Source organism: Ceratotherium simum, chromosome 21, assembly GCF_057802395.1.
Source record: "Ceratotherium simum simum isolate JZ-2026a chromosome 21, ASM5780239v1, whole genome shotgun sequence".
NCBI classification, from domain to species: domain Eukaryota; kingdom Metazoa; phylum Chordata; class Mammalia; order Perissodactyla; family Rhinocerotidae; genus Ceratotherium; species Ceratotherium simum.
Window position 1 is genome coordinate 31,054,206 of NC_141920.1, and position 15,454 is coordinate 31,069,659.

Consider the following 15,454-nt stretch of genomic DNA (forward strand, 5'->3'; position numbering starts at 1 on the left):
GCCTGGTAAGCAGCTAAGATGGGTTTATTTATGGTGGTGATGAGCAAGGCACTAGGAGCAAACAAGCCTTCTCCTTTGGCCATGCTTAGTTGGAGCTCACAGTAGGGCATCCTATAATGCCTTGATGGTTATTGGAGAGTCATTAATAGGTGAGATGAGAGTTTAGATGAAGAGGGTTAAATCTGGGACACTAAACTCAGTAAAAGTAGAAAAGCAGGAAAAGACTTATGATTAACATGCCTAAGAGTCAAGGATTAAAAGCATTTAGGTTTCACGATTTATTAAACTCAGTCAAACTCTTTTGAGCACCTGCTATGTGCCGAGCACTGTGGGTACGCTCAAAGGTTACAGAGATAAGATACGGTCCCTGGGGGCTGGCCTGGTGGCGCAGCGGTTAAGTGCGCACTCCGCTTCAGCGGCCTGGGGTTCGCAGGTTCAGATCCCAGGCACACACCCATGCACTGCTTGTCAAGCCATGCTGTGATGGCGTCCCATATAAAGTAGAGGAAGATGGGCATGGATGTTAGCCCAGGGCCAATCTTCCTCAGCAAAAAGAGGAGGACTGGCATCGCATGTTAGCTCAGGGCTAGTCTTCCTCACAAAAAAAAAAAAAAAAAAAAGATATGGTCCCTGGTATGGCACACAGGTAGATCATTTCCTATAATGTGCAATGTGCATGAAGGAAGTATAGCCAGGTTCTGTGGGGCTTAGCAAAAGAAACATTCAGCCAATCTGGTGATCCAGTAGAGCTCAATATTGAAGGGTAAGTCAGTGTTCAAGAGAAGAAAGATGGGCAGAAACTTCAAAGCAAAAGGAGAAGCATGAGCAAAGTCAGAGACTGGAAATAGTCTATTACTTAGATTATAAGGTACTTATAAGTCTTAGGTTATAAGGTACAAGATGGGAAGTCATGGGGGATGAGACTCAGGGATTAGTAGAGACTTGATCTTGGAAGGCATTGAATGTCAAGTGTGTCCATTGGGGTTCTTAGTTGCAGACACAGAGTCTACTTTTTGTCTACTCTTTTAAGCAGGAAGGGGTTTATTATAAGATATTGGGTAGCTTACAAAATCTGTGGGAGAGCCAGTGAACCAAGCTGAGGTGCTGCTCAGTGAGGAACAGAGCAGCCATAGATGTACCCAACTACCCCATGTAACTCTCAGAGTGAAACCTCTGCACAGGTGCTACAGAAAACTGGATGCTTCTGCTTCTGCTCCCATGTGTGCCCAAAGACCAGATCTTCCTAGCACAGTCACCATCTCACATTGCTCACTTCTACCCGAAGTCTTGTGTGGGAGCATCTGCTAGGAAGAAGCTAGGTTTTATGCAGAACTGAGCTGTAAGAGAGTCTAGGGAACTGAACTTTTAGTTTCTTAGTAGTAAGAAAGTCAAGCTGGAAGGGGTAGAACTGGGTGCTGCTTATAGTATCTGCAAATTTTCAGTACAGCTAAGGGTTTTGATTAATTTTCTAGGAAATTGAGTAACATTGAAAGGTGTTAAAGACAAGGAGTAACATGGCCACATCTGTATATTGATCACCTAGGTTACTATGTGCAACATGGATTTAGGAGGGGCCGGTTGGGGGCTGTTACAGTAGCAGGTCACAGATGATGAGGGCCTGTAGAAGGGTTGGAGAGGAAGCAACAAAGTAAAAGCTACTTTGGAGGTAGAAGTTAGCAGGACTTGGTGACTGTATATGCAAGAGAGTATAGGGTGTATGTAGAGTATAGCGTGGTCCCCGTAGATGTATCCAGTATACAGTTGGTCATATTGATCTGGAGCTCAGAGGAGATATTCCAAAGCCATGGCCTTGAAAGTCTTTAGAGAGAGAAGGGTGGGCCCTGGGGCCCACCAGCCTCTGCCAGGCGCACCGAGCAAGAGGAGAGAAGAGCATCTCAGAGGGCAAAGAGTCAAGCATGGAGGAAGCGTTAGGTGGCCACCAGGGTTAAGTGCAGGTAAGAGCCAGTGGGAAAGAGAGCAGAAATGCTTTGGACTTGGATCGTAGGGGCAGACTATGCTAAACTAAAGTAAGCTTACCGAATTAACGGTGCCATTACCACAATTGTTTTAGAACATTTTTTAACATTTATTGAGATATAATTCACATACCGTGATTTTCACCCATTTAAAGTTTGTAATTCAGTGGTTTTCAGTATTTTCACAGATATGTGCAACCATCACCAGTCAATTTTAGAACATTTTCATCACCTCAAAAAAGAAACCCTGTCTACTGCCTCTTACTTTTAGAACATTTTGCTCACTGCAGTAACAACCTTCTTGTCCATATATATCTATATACAGTTAATCCCCATTCCCACCCCCTGGCAACCACTTACCAAGACCGTTTTGCACAGAAAACTAAGATCAGACATGGATCTTGAAGGGAAGTACCAGGCACCACAGAGTGGTAGTATCAGGCAAGGGGGAATGGGCCCTGTGGTTTGGGGAACACAAAGATCTGAAAGTGAACCTGGCTTTGGTCACAGGAGGAGACGAAACATGCAGCGGCACAGTTGGCAAGTGGGCCTCCAACCTGGAGTCTTAGGAGGGACCAGTTTCCTCACTCATCTTTAGACGTCTACAAGTATATAGGGTCTTTAGAAGTGCATGTGTGTGTGTGTGTGCGTGTGCCTGTGTGATCGGCCCTGAGCTAACATCTGCCAATCCTCCTCTTTTTGCCGAGGAAGACTGGCCCTGGGCTAACATCCATGCCCATCTTCCTCTACTTGATATGGGACGCCGCCACAGCATGGCTTGCTAAGCGGTGCGTCGGTGCATGCCCCAGGTCCAAACCGGCAAAGCCTGGGCAACCGCAGTGGAGCGCGCGCACTTAACCGCTTGCGCCACCGGGCCAGCCCCAATGTGGGGTTTTTTTAACTGGTAGGAATGTTGCTACCAGCTAGAGCCAGCTGGGATTTGACTTTCAGAGCCCAAAGACATCTCAGGAACCAGGGAGGCACATTTCATCAACATGACACAGGGAAAATTGGTAATTTTGCTTCATTCTAGTTATACTGTACTGGTTAAGCAGTGCCGCCATATCACTATGTAGGCATGCTTTCCTGGGGGACATGTGGCACACTTCTGGTAACGATAGGGCAGGAAGCACTTTGGGGCTGGGCCCTCCAACTGTGCTTTCAGAGTATTCATGGCCCACATGCTCCAGTGAGAATTCAGCAGTGACTTCTTGTGGAGCCAGGGATATGACGTGGCTTAACATACTCTAAGAGCTTCAGTTGTAATTACAAGTTTAGTACTATAAGCAGAATGCAGCATTCTGAAGTAAGGCTTTCTCGGTTTCCATATTCTAATGATTAAAAATATTTGCAGTGGGGCGGGCCTGGGGGTGCAAGCGGTAAAGTGCACGTGCTCCGCTGCGGCGGCCCGGGGTTTGCCGTTTTGGATCCCGGGCGGGCACCAACGCACCGCTTCGCGAGCCATGCTGTGGTGGTGTCCCATATAAAGTGGAGGAAGATGGGCATGGATGTTAGCCCAGGGCCAGTCTTCCTCGGCAAAAAAGAGGAGGATTGGCAGATGTTAGCTCAGGGCCGATCTTCCTCACAAAAAAAAAATATATATATATATATATATTTGCAGAAACTTAAATTCCTCTCCTCATCAAAAATTTTAACAAGCTTCCTGATGCTGACTCTAACCATGCCCAGCTCGAGGCCTGAAGCTTTCTCCTTTTGTGTTGGGAAGCAATCCTGCCCTACCCTTGTTTGAACTGGAATAGGAAGTGGCTTCTCAGACTCAGGTCCCTCCTTTATTCTGCTACTGCCTTGCAGACTTGTATTTCACGTCATCACCTTGGTGTGACATGGTGTCCCATCCAGGAAGCTGCCTCCCTCATTGCCCATCTTACTGCTGTCTGAGAGCGGCAGAGGATAATTTACAATCCTTAAACCAAATGATTTTTCACTTAACCAGGAGTTCTCAAGTGAACACTACATTTAAACAATAAAATTGGAAAGATGTATGACTGAAACAATAAAGACTGGAAAAGAAAGTTACGGCCAGTTGTCAGTTTTTCAGAGGCTCCTTATCTGTTAAGTGGCATCCCCAGGCTCCTTTGCTTCTTGTCCCCCACTGCCTGGAGAACCCTATAGTCAAACACTGGGAGCTGTTCCACCATACCCACAGACTGTTCCCAGAAAGTTTTTGCACCTGGGTAAATACTTCAAGAAAGTTTTGAAGTTAAAAACTTCATCAAGAAAATAACCCTTTTCCCTTCCTAGTATGGGCCCAACTTTACCCCTGGAACCACCACATATGCTTCTGCCTTGGAGGGTTCTTATCCATTAACACTAAGACCCAGATTGTCAGCTGTTGAGAAAGCATCAGAAACAGAGTCTAGCCTAGGAGTTGGTATTTGGGTGTTCTTATACTGGTGTTCATTAATAATTCACTTTAAGAAGACTACCTAGACCATGTAATCTTTGTAATCATTGATTCCTGCTATCCAAAGCTAATCCCTTGGAGATTTCTAGAATGGAAATCCTTGTTAATTTCCTGGATCTTTTCACAAGGGAGGCTTTGTTAACTGGTTCGGAGTCTGGAGAATTTCATTCCAATCCATTTTTGGTTTTCACTTTCTTTTTCTCCCCTATTCCTCTCCCCGCGCCCCCCAGGGCTACCAAGAAAAGAACAAATTCATTGCTGCACAAGGTAAAGTAATGATAATTTTTTACTCTTAGGCTTAACCATGAGCTCATAGTAGATTTGGGTTTTTTCTTCCATGCTAAATAGACTAATCAGCTTTTCTATCATTATTACCCCTTGAAAGAAATGTAATCCACCTTGCAGGTTTACAACTAGGGGCCTTGATCTCGATGGCATAGTAGCCAGGGGTCCTTTAAAAGAGGTCCTTTTGTATATGTGCATAAAAAAGACTGGAGAAGGACATACACACAAAACACAGTCTTATGAGGCCCTCTGTCTTGGGGCCTTTTAGAAACCTTAGGTTCAAGCCAGGTGGCTCAGAGTTCAAATTTGGATTCAGTCTCCAGAGAGGATTGGCCACCTCACAGGGTCCGGGCTGGCTCATCTCCTGCCCCTACTTGTGGGCCTGAGCTCCACTGTTATTTACAGATAAGTGGTCTAGGAACCCTCAGAGTAGGGACTCAGTGCCATGGTCCTGCACATGCTCTGCACACATAGACTGAAGTTCTGACCAGTGTCCTCACCTTTGGGATCCTAGCAAAAATATCTTGATGTTTGTAGCATTAAAAAGTAATTGATGGGGGCCGGCCCGGTGGCATAGCAGTTAAGTTTGCACGCTCTGCTTTGGCAGCCCGGGGTTCACAGGTTTGGATCCCAGGCGCGGACATATGCACTGCTTGTCAAGCCATGCTGTGGCAACGTCCCATATAAAGTAGAGGAAGATGGGCACGAATGTTAGCCCAGGGCCAATCTTCCTCAGCAAAAAAAGAGGAGGATTGGCAACGGATGTTAGCTCAGGGCTAATCTTCCTCACAAAAAAAAAAAAAGAGGGAGAGAAAAAAGTAATTGATGTTATTATGGTCCATCAAAGCCCATTTATTTAGTCACTTAACAAATAGTTATTGACCATCTCTTGTGTGCCAGGCACTGGCCTAGGTGATGGGGATATGTGGAGAGTAAAAGAGAATATGGCCCTGCCTTTTTGGAGCCTTTAGTTGGTAGAGGACAATTTACAGCAAAATTAACAAATTTTAGTAAGTGGCTGTGCTGTTCAGTATGGTAGCCACTAGCCACATGTGGATATTTAAATTAAATTTTTAATTAAAATTAAATAAAATTTAAAATTCAGTTTCTCAGTCGTACTAGTCACATTTTAAGGCTCAAGAGCCATATGTGGCTAGAGGCTACCATAGTAGTGCAAGATATGAAACATTTCCATCGTCACAGAAAGTTCTAGTGGACAGTACTATGACAGAGATAAAGAGAGAGAGAGGTAAAAGAAAGTGGTCGGGAAAAGCCTTAGATCCTCCTGGCTCTAGCAGTCTCCCACTGGGGCCTGGCCATTGCCTGACCAGGCCCGGCTTTCCCTTCCTCTGTAGCCATGAGGCCTTGTTGACACTAAAATATTTGTTGTATTAAGGTCACCTGTGACTTTCTGGGGGCCCTTTTGTCAGACTCCCATCCTTCTGAGCCTCTCCACAGTACTTCACACTTCTTAAAACTCTCCTCCGTTATTTCCTGATAGTTATCTTGATTTTTCTCACTTTTCTAGATATTTCTTCTCTGGCTCTTATTCTTCTTTCTCTCCCTTTAGATATAGTTTCCCCCTCAGTTTGTGGATGACTACTTCCTTGAAACTCCATTCTTGTCTTTCATGGCACCATTTCTTTCAGTTCGCCTGCTTCTCCGTCTGCTCCTCCTTCGTCTCCTTCCCAGGATTTTTGTTCTGTCTGAACTTGAGTAATGCTAAGGATCCCTAGCATTCTTTGTTGGGCCCCTTCTTTTCTTCTCCCCCTCTGTATTCTCTCTGAGACCTCATCTAATACCCACTTCTGTTTGACTGGGTCCTGCTTCTCTTGAGCTCCTGAGCCATGTTTTCAGGTGAATTTTGTACCCGTCCTCCTGGATACCCCCACAGACTCTTTAGATTCAATATCAGAAACTAAAACATGACTCTTTCTCAGCCCCTAAACTGCTTTTTATCCTGTGTTCTCTGGCTGTCACCATAACTGGACTGTAATCTATCTAATCAACCAAGCCAGATTTGGGATCACCCAGATCTCCTCTTATCCCTTGCTCAGAGTAAGACTAGTCCTCGTTTTTCTCTCCAGTATCTGTCTTCTCTGACACACTGCCTGATTCCCATCTTTTCTTCCAATTCTGTTGCATTAGCCTACTGACTGATACCTCCAGGCCCCAGCTTTGCTCCTTGCATTTCTTCCACCAGAATGGCCTTTCTTGATGCAAAACTTTTATCAGGATTCTCATGAAAGTCCTATAACAATTTTCCAATATCAGTAGCATGAGCCTGCCTTAGCCTGGCCTCTCTACCCTTTTAGCTTCTGGTACCTTATCTGTCTTCCCAGCTCCCTCTTCTACCACGCTATGCGCAATGACCTCACTAAACTGCTTGCCGTCCTAGATGTCTCATGCTCTTTCTGGCTGCTAGCCCCCTGCACCTCTGCCTAGAGTGCCTTTTCTCCCTGTGTCCCCTTTATAAACTCCCATCCACCTGATATCCTAACAAATGGCTCAAGTGTCACCACCTCCTATCACTGCCAGACAATGAAACAGTTTCTGCTCTGTATGTCTTTGTGGCATGTGTCCACTTCTATCATTATTTGTTTTTCTTTTTAGTACTTTTTATTTTACTAAAGGGAATACAAAGTTTAATAAAGTCAAAGGATATTACAAAGCTAATAAAAACAAAAGTTGTCCCCCATTTCCTCTTCACTTTTTTAGTCTAATGCAGCCGCTTTTATCTGTTGATTTATTCTTATGGTAGATGATAATTTATTTAATCCTCTTATAAACTTCTCACACTCAGACAGACAGACATAACACAGACATGTCCCTTTTCCCCATTCTCCCAGTACAGTTAAATCACAATTTGGGGTTAAGATAATATTTATTATTTACATTATTATTACTATACCAGTATTATTCATAGCTGAAGCACATAGTATTATATGATTTTTTGTACAGTTTTTGGTTTTCCTCTTTTCCAAGAGTTAATCATTGCCTTTTTTTCCTATTCACTGAGTTTTTTATATACCTAGCACTGATTTTTTTTTTCCCCAAACTCTTCACTAGAAGTATATGTTTCCTCTCAGTGCCTTCAGATACATGAAGTTTAATTTTTTTAAGGTTAATTTTTTATCTTGGGATCTTTCTAGGACCTCCTTTCTTTGGTTCTGTTCTGGATTGGTTTCCTGGGAATTCCATTAGCCTCTCTCCTGTGTTAGATCCCGTTTCTTTCTCTCTGTTTGTTTGCTCCCTCATTTTTTGTTTAGAAATCTTCTAGTGGCTTTCTGGAAAAGGCTGTGTGGGAGGTCAGTTTTAAATTCCAGCCTAAGCAAGTCGCCCAACCTCTCTGTGGCTGATGACACCCACCTCAGAGCATGGTAGGAAGGAGTAAGTCAGATATAAAGCACTTAGCTCAATGTCTGGCCCATAACATCAGTATTCAGTGAGCAGTCATGATTTCTAATCTTCAACTATGATATCCTTGGGAGACATTGTTCGTGTTCTCTTTATATTTTGACAACCTCCCACCCCCACTGCACTTCCTTTTGAAGTGCCTGGCACATAGATGGTGGATACGTGGGAAGTGTTCAGTTAGTAGTTGAGTGGATGGATAGATGGACTGGATATTTAGCTGGGGATGTGTGGGCACAGGCTTCCAAAAGTCAGGAATGAATGTTCCCAGTTTCCCAGCATCTTTCTTCCCCTTGGTGTGTATTCTCCTCATCTTTGCTATTGGCTACTTTAGGACCAAAAGAAGAAACGGTGAATGATTTCTGGAGGATGATCTGGGAACAAAACACAGCCACCATTGTCATGGTGACCAACCTGAAGGAGAGAAAGGAGGTGAGTGAAAAAATTCGATAGGTGGGCCCCTGAGGCAGGCATGACCAGCAGAGGGACTGTTCTGTTGGAGCTCTGTGTTTGAGCCTGGGCTGTCCACCTTTTGTGGCTCCTGTGCCAGACATTCATCCAGACAGAACCCCGGCCAGTATGCCTACCAGACTTTCCTATGGCCTGGAAGCCTCCGATGAACCTCAGGGGTGTGCCTATGCTATGTTCCCTATGTCTGGTAGTCAAACAACTCACCCTGGTTCCCAAACAACCTGGAAGAAAGACTTGGGCCATTAGCCAAGGAAAAGCCACAGAGTGGCCTTTCTCCCCTGGCTTCTCTAGTCTTGCCTTCCCCTGGTTTCCTGACCCTTCTCCTGAATCAGCAGAGGGAACTGTATGACTGAGACCCTGTGGGTACAAGGGAATCTGAGGCCCTGGCTTGATCCTGCAGGCAGCTTTCTGACTGATCCTTTTCTTTTTGTGGCTGCCAAGTCCATGCCTGGGCAGCCCCATCACTGAGCCACAGCCAGCACCAGTCTTGAGTCCCGGATCAAGCCCCAGAGAGGAATCCCCATTTCATGACAGTCTTTCTCCAGGATGGCCCTTGAGTCACCTTGATCCCCACAATGGGTTGTTGGGTGTGTTGATTAGCAGCTCCATAGTGCTTAGGAAGGATAGCACTAGGGCTTGGCTTTAGATCTAGTTGGTTTGGGTTTCCTCCAGTTGGACCTCTGGCTTTTGGAAGCTGTCCAAGGCCTAGGCACCAGAGAAGGCCTTAGGCCTCTCGTAGCAGGTTTACATTCGGCATCAATCCACCCTGGTGACCCCCTCATAGCAGATTGCTGGTTCTAGAACATCAGGCATGCTTGCCCCTAGCGTATGACCGGGGATATTGTGGAAGTGCAGATTCTGTAGGTAAAATGGCTTCTAATTTGCCCTGAACTGAGGGAATGGGGGTGGAAAAGAGCAAGAAGTGTAGGGCTTCGGCTGTGCATAAGTTAAGAGATTGTGCTAAACAGAATGGAAGCTGAGGAACTTGAAAAAAGAACAGTTAAAATGAATAAGTCGACAGCTGACTGAGGTGAGAGAAGAGACCACAGGGCTTTCTGGGGACTTCAGTCTAGGCTTTTGTGGTCCTTTCCTTTCAGCCCCTTTGCACTTGCCAGGGCGGGAGGTCTGTGGTCAGGGGATGTGTGTCTGTTCCTTTCCAGTGCAAGTGTGCCCAGTACTGGCCAGACCAAGGCTGCTGGACCTATGGGAATATCCGTGTGTCGGTAGAGGATGTGACTGTCTTGGTGGACTACACCGTGCGAAAGTTCTGCATTCAACAGGTACTGTCTCTTGCCTCCTTTCTCGGTTCTGTTTAGGATCTACTGACCATTAAGAGGTCGAAAAAGGCTGGGTCATCCCCCCTCTTACTCAGGGTGGTCAGGAACCGCGGAGTGTGTGGTACGTTTGCACTCTGAAATCAGAGATCTGAGCTCCCAGGGAACTTCTTTGTCACAGCTAAGAGAGGAGCATTTCCATGGCTGGGAGAAAAAGTATTATTGAGATGGTGTTTGATCATCTAGGTATGAACCAAGTACATCAGGAAGTGATGTAATCTTCTGAGTACTTGACTCACCTCTCCTCCTTTCTTAGTCCAAAGGCTCCTGACATCAAGGATTTGGTGGGCCCTGCTCCTAACCCTCCAGAGTGACCCTGGAGGCTTGAGCAAAGGTTGCCTTCAGCTGAGGGGTGTGTGGTGCTATGAAAAGGGAGTTTACCAAGAGTCAGGAGACCTGCATGTTAGTTCTGACCTTGCCATTTACTAGTTCTGGGACCTCGATCAGGTCATTTAACTTCCCTGAGTTTCACATTCCACATCTATAGGCTGAGAATAATAGTAACAGCCCTGCCTACCCCATGGGGTTCCTGGGAAGATTCTCTGTCCATGGTTAACCTTCCTTGGGTATACTCTCACGTCCCCATTATCACTGACAACCACAGCTGGTCCCAGCCCCTAAGCCTCACCCTCCTTTGCCTGTTGCTACCCTACCCCAGAGTGTTAAGGCCAACACACAGGATCTCCTTACTTCACAGGTGGGTGACGTGACCAACAGAAAGCCACAGCGCCTCATCACTCAGTTCCACTTTACCAGCTGGCCAGACTTTGGGGTACCTTTCACCCCAATCGGCATGCTCAAGTTCCTCAAGAAGGTGAAGGCCTGTAACCCTCAGTATGCAGGGGCCATCGTGGTCCACTGCAGGTCAGTGTGGCCTGACCCTTGGCTCCCCGCTCATACCACATTCTGCTCCCATGGCCAGAGCAGGGGAAAGCACAGGGGCCCTGGCTAAGGAGGCTGGCACAGAGCAAATGAGCTGTTGGGGCCCTGGGGCAGCAGCCAGGGAGATTCCTCAAGTTTTGGTGCTGGATGGAGAGCACTTGAGGAAAGAGGGAAGTCAGTCCTCCAAGATTGTGGGTGGGGAGACCACTGCTATGCCAGGTTGAGTGCTGCCTTGTGTACTTGGAGCCCTCAGACCCTTCTAAGTGTCAAAGTTGCCTGGTCCTGATAGCTAGAGGTAAGGAGTTCAGGGTACAGTGGGGTTGTTGGCTTCACGAGATTCCTAGCTCTACTGCATTCAGAATTAGAATTTAGAGACTTGAAGAAAGAGCCCCAGCCTGTGCTGCCCCCTCCCTGTATGTTCCCACAAAGCATGCTGGCTATCCTGGTAACACCCCTGCTCTCTGACTACAGTGCAGGTGTAGGGCGTACAGGTACCTTTGTCGTCATTGATGCCATGCTGGACATGATGCATACAGAACGGAAGGTGGACGTGTATGGTTTTGTGAGCCGCATCCGAGCACAGCGCTGCCAGATGGTGCAAACAGACGTGAGTGATTTGTGGGTGAAGTGAGGGTGGGGGCGTTCCAGGACCAAAACATCTATCCGCCTTGTGGATTGCCTCCCAGATTATTGTAAATGATCATCGTACAGTGTGATGAAGGGTCCTTGTAAGTTATGTCTTGAAAGAAACATGGAGCACAGAAGAGGTTGTGCCCAGGGGAATTGGGAAGGCAGGGCAGGTGTCATTTGCACTAGGCTCTAAGAAGAAGGAACAGGTCCTGAGGGAAGCAGCCAAGAGAGCGAGTGCCCACAGAGTTGTGACGCGGCTCAGCCATGTCTGGGAGCAGCAGTGAGATCAGCTCTGTGGTTAGGGCACAAGGTTCAAACGGTTCAGCACTGGGAAGAAGGCTGGCACAGGTGTCACCAGATTTTGAGACCCCCTTCAGACTATCGAATATGTGCTCTTTTAGAGTGAGCAGGAGTTGGATTTGTTCTTCTCTCCAGGCAGGTGCCATGGTAGGACCCTCCCTCCCCAGTTAAGCACCTCCAGCGGGACTCATGCATTTCAAGTTCTGCCTAACTGTATTGGGACAATGAGAGCAAATCGTTTTATCCCTGCTAGGATCAAAGGAGAAGTGGACTTGGGTGAAATGGGAGTGGAACGGGGTGCTCTGTTGCCACAAGAACCATGTTGTGTATAACTGGGAACTTGGGCATCATCTGTGTTTCAGATGCAGTACGTCTTCATATACCAAGCCCTTCTGGAGCATTATCTCTATGGAGATACAGAACTGGAAGTGACCTCTCTAGAAACACATCTGCAGAAAATTTACAACAAAATCCCAGGGACCAGCAACAATGGATTAGAGGAGGAGTTTAAGGTGAGTTGGAGCTTAACCACCTCTTTCAGATTGAAGGATCCATGTGATCTGGGGCATGTGGGATGCTTGACTCCCACAAATGGGGAGTGCCCTTGCTAGGTTTGTGGGTAAAGAGGTGGGTCTCTGGCCTTTGACTCATACCCTAGTCGTTCTCAACTTGTCCTGCATATTAGAATCACTAGGGTTCTATTTAGGGAAAAAAAAGAGTCAATGGTATTTTTTTTCCCAGTGCACCCCCCTCCCTGGTGATTATAATGTACAGCAAAAGCATACTTTTTCTGTAAAGGGCCAAATAGTAAATATTTTCAACTTGGCAGGCCATACAGTCTCTGTTGCAACTACTTAACACTGCAGTTGTAGCAGAAAAGTAGCCATAGACACTACATAAACAAATGAGCGTGGCTGTGTTTCCATAAAACTTTACTTACAGGCAGCAGGCCAGATTTCGCCTATGGACCATAGGTTGCTGACCCCTAAGGAATATGTCACACTCTCATTAATAAAAGTGCTCCCAGAAGCAAGAGATTTTGGGTTGGGATGGGCAAGACCACCTTCCTTAAAACACTCCCTCTCAAACTGTAATTTGCACACAGATTACCTGAGGAACCTGTTAGGATGCAGGTTCTGATTCAGCAGGTCTAAGTTGGGGCCTGAGAGTCTGCATTTCTAACAAGATGAGGCTGATGCTGCTGGTTTATGGGCTACACTTTGAATAGCAAAGATCAAGAAGGAACCTCAGAATCAGGGAAAGGAGGATGTGCATTTGAATAAGATTTTCTAAAGAGTCTAAGACAGCCTCTGGGGGTGGAACAGCAGGGAGAGAGGGAAGGAGGGCACACTCAGTCTTACGGGGCTGGGATCCTTGCTCCAGGATCATAAAGTTCCAGCCCAAGGGAATCACAGAAGCGTCCACAGGAGCCCAGAAGGCATTGTTTCCCAAACACTCTCTTGGCTTAAAGACAAGTTCACTGAGCTTAAAGACAGAAGAAACAATGTCTTGATATGTAGAAATGGAGGTCAGGGCTTTGGTAAGAAGAGCTGTATGCAGCAGTGTGGCCTGGAGATGCAGGTCCAGTGATAGGCATAATCTTGTCAAGTTCAGTTACTGGGATCAGTAATATTTCCCCTCCCCTTCCTGATTCAGAAGTTAACATCAATCAAAATCCAGAATGACAAGATGCGGACTGGAAACCTTCCTGCCAACATGAAGAAGAACCGGGTTTTACAGATCATTCCATGTAAGAGCCCTCTCTCCATCCCAAAGCCTTGATGCCCCCTCCCCACTTTCCCTTCACCCCTTCCACTTCTAAGGTACTAATTAATGATCAGCTTGGAGACAAGAATCAACGGCGTTGCCTCTTGTTGCTCCCAGTTCTTTAGTGGCTTCTGGAAATAAAAGAGCGTGAAGGCCAAAATCTCTCTCCCTGGGCTAGGAACAGGCATGTTATTGCCCAGCTGGGATTATATCTGCCCAGGGCCTGGGGTGGGGAGGAGAGCACAAGTGATATTGGGGAGCCACAGCCGCTGTCCTTCCTGCAGATGAATTCAACAGAGTGATCATTCCAGTTAAGAGGGGTGAGGAGAACACAGACTACGTGAACGCATCCTTCATTGATGTAAGTGGTGGCTGTGTCCCCAGAGCTCCCAGCACACCATGGAGAGTCAGCTGGGCCTTGCAGTGCCACCTTCCCCGTGCTTGGGAGGATTCCCACCCACCCACCCTGCACACTAAGTCTGTCAGGCCCCAGAGAGCAGAAGGTGGGGGAAATGGGGCACGCATCGGGTAATAGCTGGAGGAAAAGGTTCAGAACACAAACCACAACCAAAGGCTGAAAACACTAACCTCTGATTCTTTCCATTCCTGCTCTCTTCCTCCTAGCCCCAGCTCCCCTTCCCTTGCCCTCATAGAAAGACACCAGGGAGTCAGACAGGGTTTCATCCTTGGCAAAAGGGGCACTCTGCCTAGGATGAGTTTGCCTCCAAGCAGCCCCTATCCCTTCCCAGTGGCCTGTCTTCTCCGCTAGCCCTTCCCTGATCAAACTACCTGACTCCTTCCATTGGCCTGGCCTGTACAGGGCTACCGGCAGAAGGACTCCTACATCGCCAGCCAGGGCCCTCTTCTCCACACAATTGAGGACTTCTGGCGAATGATCTGGGAGTGGAAATCCTGCTCCATCGTGATGCTAACAGAACTGGAGGAGAGAGGCCAGGTGAGCTCAAAAAGGTCCTGGGCTGTGGGAGACAGAGACCGCGTGAAAAAGGGGGCAGGAGGGAGGCTAGAAGATATCTTTGGACTTTTTCTTTGTCTTGAACCATCCAAAGAGCCATTTCCAGGCAATTTTGCCCAGGCAGTTGATGTGGGAGCAATCAGTAGCTTCTCTCAGGACTGGAAGAGCAGTGCGGTCTGAGCCTCCATTTGGTTCCCAGATCGTTTACACCCTCATTCTTCTCTCCTGAGTACAGTTTCCCCGAGCCTAGCTTTGTGCACACCCTCTCCTCCCACCTCTGCAGGCAGGGCAAGCTAGTGAGAGGAGGGATACAGAGCCAGACCAAGCCTCTGATGTGGAGCTCCTGTGAGTGTCCCTAAGAAGAGGGTGCCTTCCAAGCCAGAGAAAGGAGCTAGAGGACTTGAGGGAAGATGTCCCCTCTTTGGTGATTACACAGCAGAAAACAATAGAATTTGAGCAATAACAAAAAGAAATTTCTAAGTTAACATTCAATAACAAGGAAATCTTTTAAAGAAAAAAGCCCTAAAGTCAATTATAAAGTTGTCTGGGAACTCAGAATATAAAGGGACCTTCGAGGCCCACTAAGTCAGCTCCCTAAGTCAGTATAGGAAATTTCGTAACACTGTCACTGAGTCAGAGTCTTGCCGCCTCTACTGAGCACTGTCCATCTCAAGGATCACTCTTTCTCTGCCCACCTCCCACCCTCTCCTCTCTCTCTATTACTAGGTGGCCCAGTCTGTGTTCAGACAGTGCTCCTGAAACAGTCAGTGCCTCCCTCCTCCTCAAAATGCTTTCTTCCCTTGACTTCCAGTATGTCACCCCCTCACTGGCCTGGCAGCTCCTTTCATTTCCTTTGTAACCACCTCCTCCTCTACATGACCTCTAATCATTGGAGTGTCCTAGACTTAGGCCTTAACCCACTTTTGTTTTCTTTTGACACACTGTTCCTTGAGGATCTCATCCTGTCCTGTGGCTTTAAATCCTATCCATATGCCAG

At 46.9% G+C, this 15,454-nt stretch overlaps 1 protein-coding gene across 8 annotated transcripts in view; it reads left to right on the plus strand.

Moving 5' to 3' along the window:
* The window catches only part of PTPRA (protein tyrosine phosphatase receptor type A), a 164,977-nt gene that overhangs the window by 140,992 nt on the left and 8,531 nt on the right, over positions 1-15,454 (plus strand). For all 8 annotated transcript variants that reach the window (XM_087445509.1, XM_014790124.2, XM_087445513.1 and 5 more), the window contains 9 exons: positions 4,632-4,668; positions 8,435-8,532; positions 9,732-9,851; positions 10,603-10,769; positions 11,259-11,394; positions 12,080-12,229; positions 13,374-13,467; positions 13,769-13,845; positions 14,305-14,439. In XM_087445509.1, the coding sequence (XP_087301635.1) occupies positions 4,632-4,668; positions 8,435-8,532; positions 9,732-9,851; positions 10,603-10,769; positions 11,259-11,394; positions 12,080-12,229; positions 13,374-13,467; positions 13,769-13,845; positions 14,305-14,439 (1,014 nt within the window). The remainder of the gene's footprint in view (positions 1-4,631; positions 4,669-8,434; positions 8,533-9,731; positions 9,852-10,602; positions 10,770-11,258; positions 11,395-12,079; positions 12,230-13,373; positions 13,468-13,768; positions 13,846-14,304; positions 14,440-15,454) is intronic.